The 19,040-nt window shown below is 35.4% G+C and overlaps 1 protein-coding gene and 1 long non-coding RNA gene across 2 annotated transcripts; one reads left to right on the forward strand and one right to left on the reverse strand.

Annotated features, from left to right (window-relative positions):
• Window positions 1-8,848: 8,848 nt before the first annotated feature.
• LOC141721587 (uncharacterized) lies at window positions 8,849-10,261 on the reverse strand. Its single transcript, XR_012574788.1, has 3 exons — window positions 10,133-10,261; window positions 9,956-10,036; window positions 8,849-8,956 (listed from the first exon to the last, which is right to left on the reverse strand). It is a non-coding gene; the product is annotated as an uncharacterized LOC141721587 (long non-coding RNA).
• Window positions 10,262-13,979: 3,718 nt separating this feature from the next.
• Window positions 13,980-17,346, forward strand: LOC141709922 (uncharacterized). The gene is made up of 2 exons (XM_074513027.1): window positions 13,980-16,528; window positions 16,614-17,346. The coding sequence occupies exons 1-2, from the start codon at window positions 13,980-13,982 to the stop codon at window positions 17,344-17,346; spliced, it is 3,282 nt and encodes a 1,093-aa protein (XP_074369128.1).
• Window positions 17,347-19,040: the final 1,694 nt, after the last annotated feature.

The following is a 19,040-nucleotide window of genomic DNA, read 5'->3' on the forward strand; positions in this document are numbered from 1 at the left end:
TACACATACTTCAAGTTGTACAACGATTTAGAGATTAATGTGGTTAACTTATAAGGTTTATGATCACATAAGAGATATAAACGTAAGCATTAAATATTCTGCCATATTGCAAACTTAAGAAACTTTTGAACTAAACGCAGCGGAGGTTTATTTCTCAATATATATAACTTCAATTTCAAGATATGGGATTTATGGTTTCGGTTAGACAAAACATGGAGAACGAACTTATGATTATTGCCGTTGCCAAACCAATTAAAACTGAGAAAATGGCGTGATCTCTATACCTCCATCGTTGCGAGAGAATGCCGATTTAAACTTTAAACTGCTTCTTTCGCATCGACAAGTGACATGATTTTATGAATTAGTTTATCAGGTAACCTGCTAATTCTGTCTTGTTCGCCTCCAAGAATCCCAACTTTTTTCATCTCCGGGAACCCCATTAAGTAATCAAATCCGCCTCTGTTTCGAATTTCCCCTAACCATAATAAGCGGTCACTCAAGTTTGCAGTTACTAACTATGTCCCAACTCCCAACCTTTATATATTATCCTTATTTCATAATAATCTCACAAAATTGCATATTTTTAATTGAGGCAAAAAATCATCGTATAGACAAAATACGCATTTAGCAAATAAGTATCGCATTAATAAAATTGTATGATACACAACTTAATCATCACGTCAATTTGCATTTCCAAATTCTCGTCTGATTTTTGTTTCTATTCAAGTATGATGCATTCTTTACTACATCCATTTTTTTAGAATTCTTATCATGTTAATTTTGCACTAACTCATTGTTTCTAAATCTTCCATTCAATTCCAGTTAATTTCCTTTAATTTTATCCATCCCATTCCATTCACATCTACCAAACGGAAAATATTTTTTCAAAAGAATAATGGACTAAAAAAATTACTTGACATGATTTCTGGAGAATCGTGACTCTGAGGGTAATCCTGAGTATGACGAACAAGACTTGCACCTCGGTCCCAAACACTTAAGGTCCTAAATTCTCATAGTCCTTTTTTATATGAATATAAAATATTCTTTGTATGTATAATTTAGGCCCCAAAAATGATTTTTCCAAAGGCCCAATTAACTTCAAGGTCGCCCCTGCCCTGCGTGGCTCTCGGAGAATGTTCAAGTAGTTCCAAAAGGCACTAGATTTACTTGATTCTTCACATCCCTGAGTAAGCTTCACACTATTCAATTTAGTAAATCGATAAGCAAACCAAATAAGAAAGTTTGATATTGCAGAAAGTGCCTACATAATAAACATGCAAGAATTAGAAACACACCAGACATCAGTCAAAAAAAGAAATTAATAGCATGCCTATTTCTCCCATATTAATATATGAAGTATCTGATTTTGCGGGGGTAGCAAGATCACTTCAGATACAGATAATGAAAAATCTACCTTCCGAAAATATTGCCCTGCAATGTTCTTATGTTCCCATGAACAGAGAGAGGCTGGTTCCGATATTCAAGTGCATTACTTGTGGATACGATATTAAAATGATCGACCTTGTTAAATAAATTGAAAGACAATTTAAATTGACAAATGCGGAGAATAAGCCACTCATATACTCTGAAGACTTGCATTATATAGATGTTAAATTTTTTAAGCCGGGAAGTTACATGCTATATTGAGCCATCTATACTTGTACCGATGAGGGGGGCTTGTTACAACGGAGAATTGAAAGAGAAAGATGATCTTGATAGACCCCAATAATAAGTGCAAAGATTTCTCAAGGCAGGCAAGCATGTTAGTAAATTAAAATTCATATCATATAGGCACCTAAATGGAGAGTTGTCTAAGCAGGTAAATTCTGACAATCAAACTTACCTTATTTTGATGCACATTCATAAAATTTGAGTCCCAAAATGAGTTGTCTAAGCAGGTAAATTCTGACAATCAGACTTACCTTATTTCGATGCACATTCATCAAATAAGGTGGATAACTTATATAGTTTAATATTTTCTAGATTAAGTGTTGGAACTCTTCACAAAACTATTTTTCTGAAAGTACTCATTAACCCTTGTGTTCCATGCTCGCGGAGCTTGCTTCACCACGTATAGTGCTTCCTTCAGCTGGTAGACTTTGTTTTCTCCATCTGAAATATCTTTCACTGATTCTGAGATGCTATTGATGTTAGAAGTCGTGTGGTATCAACTCTTGCAACTAGAGTGAATATTTGGTCATAGTCAATGCCATATCTCTACTTGTAGCCTTTAGCTACCAACCTCGCCTTGTATTTCTCCACTTCTCCATCTTGATTCATCTTAGTTTTATAGACCCACTTCACACTAATTGCTTGGTGTCCTTCTGCAAGATCCGTGACTTCCTATGTGTCATTCTTCTTGATTGCGCCAATTTCTTTATCCATGTCTTTGTTCCATTTGCTTTCTTCAGAAGCTTCTTCAAATGTAAGTGGATCACATTCATCAATTAAATAAAATAGAGAATAATCAAAGGATGTTTGTCCCGGACTTATTGCTTCATAGATATTATCCGGACTCCGCATCTTTCTCAGTGCTCCCCCTGAACTGTGGCTTTCTCCCGTCGACGGTATCGACGTAGGAGTTTGTTGAGTCAGACTTTGTGGAGGAGTTAGATCATCATCTCCGTCATCTTCAATGTTGGAGTCATCACCGTCGTTATCATCTTCGTTAAAGAATAAATCGACAACTTTTCTTTCTTCCTCGCTCCATCTCCAGTAATCTGATTCATCGAACTCAACATCTCGAGAAATGATTAAATTTTTCGTTAGAGGATTATGGAGTATGTATGCCTTGCTCCTTTTGTCATATCCGGTAAAGATGTATTTATCACCGTTATCATCCAGCTTCTTCCTTTTTTGATCGGGAACATGGGCATAAGCAATACACCCGAAAATTCTGAAATGTCCAACTGATGGTTTGCTTCCACTCCATGCTTCATTTGGAGTTTTATTTCTGACACTTTTTACTGGACAACGATTCAGCAAATAAACTGCACACAAAAACGGTTTCAGCCCAAAAAGTTCTTGGCAAGTGCTTTGCTTTCACCATGCTTCTTGCCATGTCAAGGATTGTGTGGTTCTTCCTTTCTGCAGCATAATTTTATTGAGGAGTATATGTCGTTGTTAACTGATGATTTATTCCATGTGCCCTACAGAAGTTTCTAAACAAGTATGAAGTATACTCTCTTCCTCTGTCTGATCTGAGTGTCTTCAAATGCAGGCCACTTTATTTTTCTGCTAGTGCTTTGAACTCCTTGAATTTATCAAGAGCCTCTGATTTCCCTTTAATGATATACACTCAACTTTTCCTGCTAAAATCATCAATAAATGTTAGGTAATACCTATTACCTCCAAGTAATGGGATATCAAATGGACCAGTTATATATGTGTGAATAATCTCCAATGGCCTCCTGGCTCTCCATAATTTTTCAACGGCAAAACTTTGTCTATGTTGTTTCCCCTTAATACATGCTTCAGACAAATTTTCTAGTTCATTGATTTATGGAAAGCCGTCCACCATCTTTGTCTTTGACAATAATTTTAAGCCAGAAAATCCAAGATGAAAAAATCTTAAATGTCATAATTTTAATGACTTATTTCAAGCACTTATGCACTTTCGTCTATATATCAAGTGTGAAAAGGCGATTTTTTGACACCTCCACATCTGTAATTAATTCTCGAACCTGATTTTTGATTATGAGAGAATTATCTTGTATCTGAATATTATTTCCTTTCTCCTCAAGTTGGCCAACTTCTTGCTCTGCTCGTCTCCTTTATAAGTGAGGAACATATCAGTGCCAACATCTTTATCTCTTTTGTTGATGCAAAATGACTTCTTTCTTCCACTTTTGTTGTTCTACCCTCGTAACTGAAGTGACCAAATTTATTACAATTTTAACATTGAAATTGAGATTTGTCACCTCATTGAAATCCGCCTATTCCTCAGCCTCTAAAATTCTGACCACGACCAGATGGTTAATAACCTTCAGAATTCCAGTCTCTATTGAAAAATTGCTATCCACGTCCTCGTTCACCTCGGTAGCCACCTCTGAAGCCACCTTTTCCACGTACAGAACTACTACTACCAGAATTATGGCCAATGGATAGTTTACTTTGCAACGTCTTCTCCAGATGGCTTGCATCATCATACTGGTTCATTCATTGCTCGTGAGCTTGAAGTGAACCTACGAGCTCATCAACTGAAATTGTGGACAAGTCCTTTGACTCCTTGATAGAAGAAACAACATAATCAAATTTTCTAGTCAGCGAACAGAGTAGTTTTTCCATGACCCGAACATCGTCGAGACTTTCACCATTTCTTTTCATCTGATTTGTCACAGATTTCAAGCGCGTAACAAATTCACCAATATTTTCAGAAGTCTTCATCTTTAAATTTTTGAACTCTCCGCGTAGCACCTGGAGCCGCACCTTTTTAAATTTTTCAACTCCCCGGAATGATTTTTACAAAATCTCCCGCGATTCCTTTATCATTTTTGCTTAAAATATTTTTTCAAAGGTTGATTTATCAACGCCCTGAATAATTATGTACGATGCTTGTTATCTTTTTTCCGGATCTTATTTAACACCCTCTTCTTGGCATTTGGAATTGTTAAGCGGTTGCATTAGCGGGCTTGTTGAACCCATTTTCGACAACTTTCCAATTATCGTAAGAATCGAGTAACAACTTCAATTGGATACTCCAATTCACGTAATTTATGGACGTCAATTTTTAAATGCTAGGTTGCACCATATTTTCCATTTTTCACGAACGTAACATTGGCTTGGATACTAGTTGTGAGACACGTGTATGGGATTTTCTATATCTCGAACTCGAAAGACAGGGTGCATGTTTAACATTATTTGGATAATAAAATACACACAACAAACTATGTATATATAAGTAAAGCACACAACAAACTTTTTATTTCACAAATATAAGTTACAACATATTTTGTAATCTAGTACACAACTTTTCTTTTTATCACTTAAAGGAGCTTTTGCTGTCTATTTATAATCACTCTATTTTTCACTTCAATAATAAACTACAAACTACCAACTTTCTATTAATAGGCTACATCTGAGGTCTGATTACTTCATGGCTAACATCAGTATTATTACATAATAAGACTTTTACTACCTAGCCTATAAAGGAAGACAATTATTTATACTGAGCAGCTGTGTACCTCGAGAGAAACTCATCCAGCCAACTATTTAGACAACTTGATTAATTACACATTGTGTACAGCTATATACTTAAGTCTTAAGCATATATATATGAAGGTGTACGCATGCACGTATAGTAACTGGCACCATCTTTTACTTCATCTTATACAGATGGTCTGATTTTTAATACCCACAAGACTTTGAATCACATTCACATGTTGCCTACCATTTTCCTCGGCCTTGACTTGACAATTTTAATTACAAATTAATGTTTATTCTTTTCTTGCCAGATATGGTTTCTCGATGTAGACGTCTGATGTATATAGCTAGTTGTAATACTTATTAGGATGAGGGAGAGTTGGAAAATAATAACATTAATTTCAAAGTATGGTACATTCTGCTAGATTGCTTACCTATTCAAGAAAATGTATAAGAATTCTAGAAAATGTATTCATGGTTTCTTTAAGTAAAAACATTGGAGACAAACTTGTACGAGTTTTTATCTCTTAGATATTTGATACCAACCAAAACTGAGAAACATAAGACTGTACATGTAGTCTATATAACACAGTTTGAACACCTACTCTATGAAGGTACACAACACGACCTGATCGGAAAATTGGATTTCATAAAATTATGCAACAAGGTCCAATGACAGAATCTATTATCATGTTTGATTTTGGGATAGGACTGAACCTTAAACAGATTATTTAAAATTTGGAATTTTATAGTTTAAATTTTGTTTTTCACTAAAAATTTTAACACAAAATTATTTAAAATATTTTTTAAACTGATGCCTAATAGGATTATTAAGAAGTAAATATATTCCTTACAATAAAAAGTAAATATATTATTATTTATAAAATAATAGTGTTTATTAAATGTACAAGTATCAAACAATTTAGGTTTATCATAATGTAGCATTTAATCATTTCTTTTTTAATATTGAACATATTTTTTCAAGTTGGATACATATAAATATATAATATACGATGTAAAATAATGAAAAAAGATAATATTATTGAAATAATTTGGTCCAATCTAGATAATTCACGATCCGAACAATTTTTCTTAAAAATTGGGAAAGAGAAGAAGAAGCCTTCACCTTCTTCGAAGTACCAACTCTCGAACCCGCTTTGACACGCTTCGGCGAAGGGACTGGAAGTGCACGAACGACCTTCGTGGGAGGTGGACTATAGCGCGCCCTGTGCCTTGACGGAGGCTTAGTAACGTTCCCTTCAAGAACTATAGGAAATATTCTCTCAGAAGTCAAGTCAGGTCTGAAATACCTCGGTATTTTAGTAGCCATACCTAAAAGTTAAACATAAAATAGCTTAGTAAGATGCACATAGATGAAGCATGGCATAGAGGAAGACGCAAAGAGACGAGAACACGTGCATATAAGACGTAAATGGAAAAATTACAAAGATACATATGCAAGTAAAGGAGTGCATGCAAGAATTGATATACGTGATATAAAAAATATTCTAGGATAGGGGGCGCCTAACATATACCAGAAAGAGGAGGAATGCTCGTCGTATTATCCACATCACCTCTCTTCCTATACTCGAAATCTATGTTAGGGTGGATGCCATACCAACATAAGCCCATCTATTATGAATTTTTTGAAGATTATCCATCTGCTTTGGAGTAAGCTTCTTCTCCCAATGACTCCTCCAATCCAAGTCTAGTTCATACTTCTTTACCTCCCGATGAAGATAAGATATGTAAGACTTATGAGGAGTGATAGTTGATGTAAATAAGAATTCCGCCTCATCTCTAAACACATCCTGAGTAGTAGGCCCGTACACATGAGACTTACTCTCCCCATCAGAAAGCACGGTCTTGCCTTTTCTTTTACTATTTGCCTCTAAATCTGAAATTTCATCTTCAGACCAATCTTCCAAGATTGAATGACGACTCGGAGCATGCAGTCCAGAAAAAATATCGGAACACTATGTTATAAATGGCCTATAGCAACATGAAAAACATTTTAAAACATGCCAAAGAGATGTTACCATAGTCATCCAAAAGACCTAAGGTAACATAAAAATTAAGTTGTTTTTTTCGAGTAACCTTTGGCCCCTAAGGTAACATCCCTTTTGCCCTAGTATAACATTGACATTTCTATTACAATAACAATCAAAGGTAACATCAAACTATGTTTATAGTATCACACTATGTATGTTACTTTTGCACTTAAAATTTACAAAACAAATGGGCTCCACATATGGGCCTACCCGTGGGCCACAAAATCATTATAACATTTTCCCCCTACTGTAACAGTTTTATAATGATTTGTATTATATTATACTAGTTTGTTTGTAACATTAAAGTACGTAATGTAACATATTTCTCAAAAAAAATTGACAAGATTTGTTTATAAATTGAACATGCCATAAACCTGTTTTTCAAACAAGTCAACAAATAAACAATTCAAACCACCAAACTTCAAATAGGTTTTCACAGACCCCTCAGTTTTCACACATTTCACCATCAACTCCACATAATCCAAAAAACAAGTACATAGTGTATAGTCTAGAGTACGATAAATAAACATCTGAAATCTAGTACGATGACACTTGGAGTACGCAAAAGAAGATAGGTAAAAAATATTGATGCCACTGTATGATTAAGTGCAACCCCTCCTAATTTCAACCTCACAATCTGGATCCTCGATAAATCTTTTGATGGTAGCATCTCTTGCCTTCATAGTCACAGATCCATCCAACTGAACACACTGAACACTAGACTGCAAAAGGTTTCAACATCAAGCAAATTATTATGAAAACTATAACTTTTAGAATAACCAATATAAAGAGATATAGAAAGTCAGTCTGAACTTTAGTAGACTTAAGTTTGACATATATTTAAGCTGAAAGTAGAATTAAGAATTAAGAACAACTGCCTAGCTCTATCCAACATTTGCTATCATATAATGAAGTAAAAAGAATCACATGAACTCTTATTTACCCATATAACTGGTAAAAAAATCCAATACATTTAACACAAACAAAGTAAAATAATTGGTTTCCGCTAATCTGGGTCAGGAATGACAGTTGGGGTTAGAGTTGCTTTCTTTACCTTCCTTCCAAACTATAGAAGAATTTAAATCCACATAATTCAACACAAAATGGCATCCTCAAAAGTTCTCTAGGTCAACTATCCTGTGTACCAGCAACTAATGCAAAACTTGCAAATTTAAGTAACATAACTCTTTCCATTATCCTCTTTGATAAAGAAATTACACAATAATTGTATATGCAATATTACCAAAACTATTAAATAAGATATATAAGACAAAAACATCTAATTGAGCAAAAAAGGAAAGTTAAGCATAAGAACCAATGAGGTGATTGTAGCGCCGCTTCTCCGCTGCGTATATATAACTTTGCTCACAAACAACTTGTTACCTATCATTTTGCCAAATGTTGTACGTGTGTGACTTTATATTTACATGGTTTAGAGGGGTGTTAAGTATTAGGAATACAAGCTGATAAACCCGTGCTTCATTTTTTGAAAATTATGAATACGTCATGCATTTCTCAGCACATCCAACTCGGCTAACTTCATCACTTCCTCAACAAATATCTGAAAAGCAAGAAAATGTTAAAATATCAACCTCCTCTGATTTGGTTAGAAAATGATCACACTTTACAGTAGCCTTGCACAAACTAACATGAAGTCTGCTAACTTGAAACTCAAAGGCAAACCAACAGAGTAATAATCAAAAAGGTGTTCCACCAGTCTGGTGCAACATAGCATCGATTTCGTCTCCATTTTCCATTTCCAACTGAGAAAACACAACACATAATGTATATGAGCAGTAGAAAAAGGGGGTGAGACCATGTAAACATGTAAGAGACAGAGTGAAACCAAGGGCTACGTCATCGGGACTCTGCTTTCCTCGGAGAGGACAACCATCAAAGAGAAAGGCAATTAAATTTATGTCAACTGATTAACGGTCACAATAAGCACTCATAAGTTTTTTCAATTGGGTACTCCATTTGATCCTGAAAAAGACTTCATTTCCAACCTATTCAAATTATCACAATCAATCTAAAATTTAAAACTTGATTTATATTTATAAACAACCTAGTTCATATAGCAGGATACACAATTGGGCAACCATACATCACTCTTAACGAGACTTTGCTCCACATCACCAATTGTATATATCAGAACACTATCATTCTAGAAACTAGCAGCAGAAGACACCTTGCCAGGTTAAGGAGGGAGCAATATAAGAAAATTACATTAACTAGCAGTGATTACCTTTCAAACTTAATAGGGTCTTTAATTTACTTGGTACATTCTCAATAATGGTGATTACTACAACAGAAAATAGACAGGACTGCAGAATGCATGAACACATAAAATAACTTGGTTGTACATTTTAATTTTGTAAATTTTAATTCTGTACAAATCGCAATCTTTTAAGGTTGAACAAACAACTAAACACCGCAATTTATATTAAACAATACATCAACCAATTTGCCCCAAAAAAGAGACTCGCAAGCTACTAACATCTTACATTTTACAATTACATTAGATGACCGTAAGGTACATGTATTTCTTGGAGGGGTAGGAGGGGAATTAAATCTACCTAGTCACTTATAGAGAGTATCATTTATCATCATAGCTAAATATAAATACCTACAAAATACTCGAAATTATCATATCTAAGTAACAAAATAAAATAGAGTAAAAAGATTAAAGTCTATATAACATAATAGGGTTTAAACATATTGTAAGTTAGCTCTACAAGAAACTGAGATTCCTCACGACAAACCCGAGAAAGGCATTTGTGTTCTTCTCTTCCAGAATATCCATCTTCCTCAAAAGCTTCATCCCAAAACCTTCAGTATAAAACCTGTAAACATCAAATAAAACACCATTTAACAATAAATTCATCACAACTAGCACATATTTGACATACTTTCTTCCAATTAAATGATAAACCACATACTTGATGGTGCGAACAAGGTCACCAACACGAGACACAACATTTAAGAACATGTGCTTATCCGTTTTAGGCCATTCCAACAACTCGCTACTCAGAACAACAGGCGTAGCTTCAGATTAAGCCATAATTCCTCTGCGTAAAACAACAACTGGGTTTCAATTAAACGGCGTAATTGTAAACATAGATATACACACAGATACAAAATAAAAACTAATTATTTCAGCAAACAAACAAAACTGCACTAAATTGAAATAAACTTGGATTAAAAATCATAACTGGTATTGCTACTACAAGGATAGATCACAGTAACACAGGACAATATTAAATATAAGAGATAAAAGAAATAATTACATACTAGAAATGAGAAATACAAAGCCCTAAAATGAGATCAAGTGATAATAGAAACACAAAACAACGAAACTAAACATGTGATTGCGATAATTCAATTATTTGTTTGTACATAAATATAGATATACAGAAACGAATTGGGGAGAGAGAGAGAGACTACTTAATAGGAGAGTGAAGAGTGAAATAATATGATGCTCCTTCGACCCCCAATTTCAATTAAAAACCCCGATTCCAATTAAAAACCCTAGCTCGAATCTGTAAGATTTTACAAATATAAAACCCTAGCTAATCTAATCATCAACCTGTGAGGTAGTACTTTAGGATGATTCGGTTCAGTTGAAAGCTGAAAGAGAGTGTGTGAGTGGTGACCGAGAGAGTGATATTTAGAGTGTGAGAGAGACTGTGAGAAAGTGATAGATGTTTACAGAAGACTGTGAATTTTTGACAAAAATCTGCCGCTTCTCCAAAAATTTTGAGCATGCTATAGCTCGCTTGATGGAGAGCCCAATGACATCACAAATAACTGACGTCTAATTTCACTTTTTTTTTATTTTTAAATAAAATTTTAAGTTTCAATAGTGTTCAAATTTTTTATAAAAAAAAATTTATCAGTTATTAATTAGTATAGTTTAGAAAATTTTAAAAAAAAATTCTTTTCTCAATCTGAGATAATATTAATATTATAGCTTAATTATATCATCAAAATTGATTAATTTTCAATTCAAATATTTATATATATTTATTGTTTGTAAAATGTTACTTTTTAATCCATTAACACCCTATTGTAATCGACATGTTACTCTTATGTAATCCACATGTTACTCCTATGTAACATTTTGAAACTATAGTAACATGTTATAAAGGCTATAGTAACATCAAAAATACTATATTGCGGTAGGCTAAGATGGGCATATCTAAGGTAACATAATTTTGTAACATGGATTATTAAACCATTGTGATAGGCCATCTTTGGCGTCGTGGAAGTAGACGCCTCATGCTCAATAGCCATAGAAATCTCTCCGCATCGAATCCCGTCTACCAAAGTCTCAGCACAATGAAACAAGGATGAAGGTGAAAAAGGAGTCGGTGACCAAAGTGAAGTGGTGAAAATCCCATCTTGCGGTTAAAATCCGTGAACGAATGGAAATACGTAGGCGAATTATCGTCCAGCTGTGATAAGAACAAGGAAAAATGTTAGAACGTGTCACAACACCAATAAAAATAAAAGTATATTTTGGAGGAGCTAAGACACGCCACAATGAAAAGGAAAAAATTCATAAACTAGAAGTTCCAAGGTGCCTCGGGCGCCCCCGTATTACGCGAAGGGCCGCAATCTGAAAGCTGCAAATCCTCGGGCGTGCCATGCACTCCGCGAAGGCAGTGACCCAAGCGACATTAAAAGCTTCGGGCGCGACCTGTTTTAAAATAAAAAAATCAAAGGCTGCAACCCGGGAGCTTCAAGGCTCCGGGCTTGCCCCGCCTAGTACGGAGGTCCTGGCTGTGACGCATCTCCGGCATAGGGAAAGGGGGGTCGCGACCCGAGAGCCCCCATGGCATGTCTCGAGCGCGCCCCCGTGTGTGTGGCTACGAATTTTTATGACCTAAATTTGATGATTCAAGCTACTAATACAATTGGAATTCAAATTGGTGCATCTATAAAAATCAACAAGCTATGTATAAACCTATTCATATACACACAAAACATGGCATAAACATGGAAGTTCAAGAAGCTCAAATTTCTTTTATCTAGTAGCATACATGAAAGGAATTTAAAAGAGAGACATGAAAGAGTACCTTGGAAGATGGAGGATGAGTAGGTTGAAGTTAAAATAAAGGTGGAGCCAGGAACAAGTTAATCCAAGATTCTTGAGACACTACACCATAGATGGCCTATCGCAATGGTTTAATCATGCATGTTACAAAATTATGTTACCTTAGGTATGCTCATCTTAGCCTACCGCAACGTAGTATTTTTGATGTTACCATAGCCTTTAAAACATGTTACTATAGCTTCAAAGTGTTACATACGAGTAACATGTGACAATTTATGTTACAATAGGGTATTATTGGATAAAAAAGTAGTATATTTTACAAACAATTAAATATATATAATTATTTGACATGAAAATTAATCAATTTTTATAATATAATTAAGCAAAAATATTAATATTAGTTAAGATTGATAAAATATTTTTTGTTAAAAAATTTATAAACTGTATTAATTAATAATTGATAAATTTTTATCAATAAAAAATTTAAAGACAATTAAAACTTAATTTTTTAAAAAAAAGAGATGAAATTAGCTGGGCTTTTTCAGGCGGGCTCAAATTTTTTGGAGAAGCGCTAAAATTTCAGACAAATTAACTTCTCCCTCTAATTTTATTCTCCCTCATTCTCTCACTCTCTCTCTCATTCTCTCTCTCCCAGTAGCTATTCTCTTTCATTCCTCTCTCGAGCTAGGGTTTCTAATTGGGGGTAACATTTTGGCGAAGCTGGTCACATTTTGGAGAAGCGGGTCACAGATTGGAGCTAGGGTTTCTAATTGGGGTTTCAAATCAGCTTGCGGTTCAACATTAAGGTACTACATCTCTCTCTCTCTCTCTCTCTCTCTCTCTCTCTCTCTCTCTCTCTCGCTCTCGCTCTCTCTGATTTTGTGTATCTCTCTCTCTATCTCTCTCTCTCTCTCTCTCTCTCTCTCGCCCCCTCTATTTCTGTTAGTTTCTTCTCTAATTTGTTACATGCGTGTTTTTGTGTATTTTATACATGTATATGTATGTTACATGCATGTTTTTGTGTAATTTTAATTGGAATTGGGGTTTTTTATTTTTGTAGATCTGTAAGTGTGATTTTTGTATTAAATTTGTTTCTCGATATTTGCTTTTTATCCGGTTGATTTTCATGTTAGGCTTTAGTTATAACTTACATGTAAATCATCATAGTCAAGTGGATATAATTGATTGTGTAAGTAGATATCTGTTGTATCTATAATGCAATTATTTATGAGTATTTACATTTATGTTAATTTGACCTTTATTCCTGAGGGTTTCAACCCTTTACGAGTATTTAAATTTTTGTTAACATCAACTGTCACAGTTCGGTAGGTAGGAGGAGTGGGATAATACGGAAATGGGTGTATGCACATGTATATTCATGGTCATATAACATGGATTCGATACGTATAATCTAATATGGATTTACGATTTCAGGGCTGCGTTGTTATGCTGTGTTGTTATTAATACATATAATTTATAATATTGGTTTAGGATTTCACTTCTGCGTTGTTATTAGTACGCATATCTAATATGGGTTTAGGGTTTCACGGTTGTGTCGTTATTAGTATGTACAACCAATGAAAATGAGAACATAAAATATTACCTCGGTCTGCTTAGGGCTTCACGGCTGCGTTGTGTTGTTAGAACGTATAACCAATATGGGTGTATGGTTTCACGACTACGTTGTTTTCTTTTAGGAATATAACATTATTGTCCTGTTTTCTGTAGTGATGGACGATGATCTAAGTCAATGGATAACCCTTCCAAAATACAGTACACCTTACATTAAGGGGATAAAGGATTTTTTAGAAAATGCATTTCCCAAATTTTCCGTAGGCGATGAAATGTTGTGCCCTTGCAAGAATTGTAGAAATGGCAAGTGGCATACTCAAGATCTTATTTATGATCATCTTATTTGTCATGGCCCTTGTCCATTGTATGCGAATTGGATTTGTGAGGTTTCGAGCAAAGATCATAGGATAGATATTGAACGGGCAGAAAATATGGGTTTTGAAGATTCCTTTACCTTCGGAGATAATTTGGACGAGATATTCCATCGTACTAATGATACTACTGGACCGAATGATGATGCCAAAAAATTTTATGGCCATCTTGAAGAAGGAAAGCAGCCCTTATATCCGGGCTGCAAAAAATTTTCCCGCTTAAGTTTTATCATTAGGCTGTACTCTTTAAAGTGCATTCATGGGATTTCAGAGTCGGGTTTCGGGGATTTATTAGAGCTGATAAAAGATGCTTTTCCAGAAGCACACATTCCTTTGTCTTTTAATGCGGCAAAGAATGTTATTAAAGATTTAGGGCTCGATTATCAAAGGATACACGCCTGCCCCAATAATTGTATGCTGTTTTGGGCTGAAAATGAAAAAGAAGAAAATTGTAAAACTTGCGGTGCTTCAAGGTGGGTCGTAGTGGAAAAAAAAGGCGCCGTGGACAATAATGGGAAGAAGTTAATTCACAAGGTCCCGGCAAACGTGATGCGCTACTTTCCACTCAAAAAAAGGTTGCAACGCATGTTTATGAGCAAAGAGTTATCAGAACTGATGTTATGGCATGCAAAAGGTCGAAAAAAGGACGGCAAACTTCGACATCCCGCTGATGCAGAGGCTTGGAAGGCATTGGATGCTCGTTATCCTCAATTTTCATCCGAGAACAGAAACATCAGATTGGGCCTAGCCGCTGATGGTTTCAATCCTTTTCGTACTATGAACATAAGTCATAGTACTTGGCCAATTATTTTGGTTAACTACAACATTCCCCCCTGGCTGTGTATGAAGCAAGAGAATCTAATTCTCTCGACACTCATATCTGGTCCCGAGTCTCCGAAGAATAATATAGATGTCTTCATGCAACCTTTAATTGCTGAACTGAATGAGCTGTGGGAAGTAGGCATTGAGACTTATGATGCCCTTACTGACCATACTTTCAACTTGCGCGCTTCTTTACTTTGGACAATCAGTGATTTTCCCGGGCTAGCAATGCTATCTGGATGGAGCACAAAAGGAAGACTAGCTTATCCAGTTTGCAATTATGAAACATCCTCTATGTACCTAAAACATAGTCGGAAAATGTGTTACATGGACCATAGGAGATTTCTCCATCCCGAACACCCATGGAGGCTTGATAAAAGAAAATTTAATGGTCAAATTGAATTGAGAGGTTGTCCAGAGGTTCTAACTGGAACAGACATTGAAGAATTATTGGCAGGATTTGTAAATCATTTTGGGGGGAAGAAACCAGAGAAGAAAAGAAAGCGCCAAAAAAATAAGATTAAGTCGAATTCGCCTTTCAAGAAAAAATCAATATTCTTTGATCTGCCTTACTGGAAGCACAATGTTTCTCGACATAACCTTGATGTTATGCACATCGAGAAGAATGTGTGTGATAAAGTACTTGGCACATTGCTCAATATTGCTGGAAAAACAAAAGACCATATAGCAGCTCGCCTAGATTTGCAAGAACTTGGCATCAGAAAGGTCCTCCATCCTGTTCTATCAAGTGACGGGAAACACCTTGAAATAAGGGCTGCGATATTCGACATGACAAATGAAGAGAAAGATTTATTCTGCTCTGTCCTTAAAAATGCTAAATTCCCATATGGAAGTGCCTCTAATATCAGCCGGTGTGTGCACATGAAGGAGAGAAAGGTATCTGGCTATAAGAGTCATGATGCTCACTTTTTCATGCACTACTTATTACAATTTGCAGTGAAGAAATCTTTGAAACCGGAGGTTGCAGTCCCTTTTATCAGATTAGGGGCCTTCTTAAGAGGTATTTGGAGTAAAGTCATCGACTTAAGTGATCTTAAGAGGCTGCAAACAGAAATAATTGAAATTATTTGTCAATTTGAGACTATATTCATTCAGGCTTTTTTTGATGTGATGGTCCACCTTTTGATTCACTTGTGCCAAGAAATTGTATTTGGTGGACCGGCCCATGTTCGAAGCATGTGGCCAATTGAGCGCTATTTAAATAAATTGAAATCTTATGTGCGGAATAGATCTAAACCAGAGGGATGTATCGCCGAGGGTTACCTGGCCGAAGAATGCTTGATATTTTGTTCAAGATTCTTGGGTGGCCATGGAGGATCAAAATTTACCAAGGCTGCAAAATTTGAAAGTTTTCCAGAAAAAGTAGAATTTCCTATTGGTTCACGCAGAAATAAAGATGGAAAGGCTGTGAATTTAGTTGAAGTTGAATGGATGGCTATTCATCGTTATATTCTATTCAACTGCGGGAATAAAGAAATTGATAGTTTAATCGAGTAAGATTCTAGCTACTAATTGTGTTTAACTGTTATAGAATTAGAACCTGTTTTGTCTTGATTTTTAACTAGGTAATTATTGTAGGGAGCATCGAATCTTAATAGAAGGACAAGCCAAGTCAAAAAGATACAATCGTGAGAGAGAACATTCTGAAGATTTTTGGAAATGGATGAAGGGGGAGGTCGGAAAAAAAGATAACATTTCAAAGGAATTGGAAGTGCTTGCAATGGGCCCTAATCAATCAGCGAAGAAGTATAGTGGTTATGTACTTAACGGATATCGATTCCATACAAAGTACCGAGATGCTAAATGTACAACCCAAAATAGTGGGGTATTTCTAACTGCTTTGACTACTAGCTTTGCTAGTTCAAAAGATCAAAATCCACTGGTCGGCGATGTCAATTACTACGGAGCAATTGAAGAGATTTTTGAAGTTGATTATTGGGGAGAATTTTCTGTAGTGGTGTTCAAGTGTTGTTGGTATAAGGAAGAGAAAGATCTATATGGTTTAACTCGAGTTAATTTTAACAGATTATGTCAGAAGTCTGATCCATATGTGCTAGCTTCACAGGTGCAGCAAGTCTTCTACGTAGAAGATCCTACTGAAAAGATGATGTATAATGTTATAAAGAAATTGCCAAGGGATTGGTGCGATGTCGAAGCTGAAAATGCAAATGAAGAAGCCGGGGATCCAGTTTTACATGATTTACACACTAGTGTTCCTCTAGAAATAGACACGGATATTAACTGGTGCAGAGATGATGTCCCAACACGACAAGTCCCCATCAAGGCTAGAACAAACGAAGAAACTACTTAAATTTGTAATTCGAAATATGTAACTATCAAGGGCCTAGTTTCTGATGTATCAACTGTTAATGAAGTGACTTCTTAATTGCCTAATTTATCATGTTTTAATGTATTTTCTTTTAATTAATTAACTTGTTCTTAATATAATGTTCTGTTAGTTTTAAATCTGCCCTGCTCTTTATGCGATCGCTTCTTAATTTAGAGCATTATTAAATTTATTGACTTGCATACTGCTCTTTTAATGTTTCTTTTAAGTGTTTATTTTTAAGTGTTTTTTATTTAAGTGCCATGTCTCAGATTATTTTAATGATTTCATCTAATTATACTTTCTCAATTTTTTGTAGGATGGCATACATAAATCTCAGGTTGTACCACCAGGGTGAGTTTCAGCCTACACGGTATGTCGGTGGTAAAGAACTGATTATAAGGAATGTCGAAGTAGATAGGTTTTCGTACCCTGTGTTGATGGATTATGTCAAGGATGACCTTGAATATTCAGAAATTGGAGGGATTTATATGAGAAAAGGTGATAAGCAGGGGGGTGGCAGTTGGTGTCCAATGATGTGGACTTGTGTTCATTAACTGCAGGAGCTGCAGACGGTGAAAATGTTGATTTTTATCTTGACAATGTCGTTGATAGCACTATCGAACCAATGGATCAGATGCAGCCATTTGTAATAATACGGCCAAGAAAGGATATCTTAGCAGGTAATATATTAATTTCATTTCAGAAATATACCTTAATTGTAGGGGCATCAGAAATATATAGGTGTTACTATATTTAGATTTTATTCAAACTCATAATTATTGTTTTTATGTCTTTATAGCTAAAAAGCAAGTCAAGCGGCAGTTTGTAACCACTCATCAACTACAGCAACAGAAGATGAATAAGAAGGCAAACCAAGTTGATAAGGCTGGGAAGAGGAACTCAAAGAACTTTCCCCTAGAGGGTACTCGGAAGTCACCACGGCTTTCTAGAGTGCAGGAAATCACTGATGGTGATGATTGTGAAACTCCTCCAAGTGTTAGGAGGAAGTTGAGTTTACATGATACTCATGAAGATGAGCGTATGGGAGAAAATGAACTGGAGGTTAGCATATAATTCAGTAATACCTATAATTTTCTTGTTAGATTATTGTTGTTTAAGTACATGTAAGTACATGTATGTAACCCCTTTATTAATCCAGTAATTCCGTCATACCTATATTAACATGAATTTATGTGAAATTGCAGAAACTACCCCCTCCACCTCCTCTAACGGAGTATGAAAAACTGAGAGCTGTCACAGTAAAGAGGAACAATGAAGTATTTTTTGCCCTCAATCTTCCTACACTCTCTTCTGAAGTGAGAAACTCAATCTTAAAAGATAAATCCAAAAAAAAGAAGCATGTGCAAGAGGGGAGCGATGAGGAATATGATCCAGCTGTGGATCTTGAGGATGGTGGATCGGGAACTCAAAGGAAGGCTGCTAGTAAGGATGGTGGATCAGGAACTGAAAAGGTATGTCATAAATGTCATAAAGCTATCATTTTCACATTTTCTAAATTCTTCCCCAAATGTTTCATCGGGGTTGATAGTTGTAATTCATATATACACAAACATTGAGTTTTACATGATTTATGTTTCAGAGAGGGAAAACTGAGAAAAGCAAGGTGCTTATTGGACGTGGACCAACAACACGGTCACGAGCCAATACTGTTATAT

This window comes from Apium graveolens, chromosome 1 (assembly GCF_009905375.1).
Source record: "Apium graveolens cultivar Ventura chromosome 1, ASM990537v1, whole genome shotgun sequence".
In the NCBI taxonomy this organism is placed as follows: domain Eukaryota; kingdom Viridiplantae; phylum Streptophyta; class Magnoliopsida; order Apiales; family Apiaceae; genus Apium; species Apium graveolens.

What these genes read in the sequence shown, in the direction of transcription:
- LOC141709922 (XM_074513027.1), top strand. Translation starts at nt 13,980, where the DNA reads ATGGACGATGATCTAAGTCAATGGATAACCCTTCCAAAATACAGTACA. An exon ending in GAAATTGATAGTTTAATCGA is followed by an intron (nt 16,529 to 16,613) that starts GTAAGATTCTAG and finishes TAATTATTGTAG; the next exon opens with GGAGCATCGAATCTTAATAG.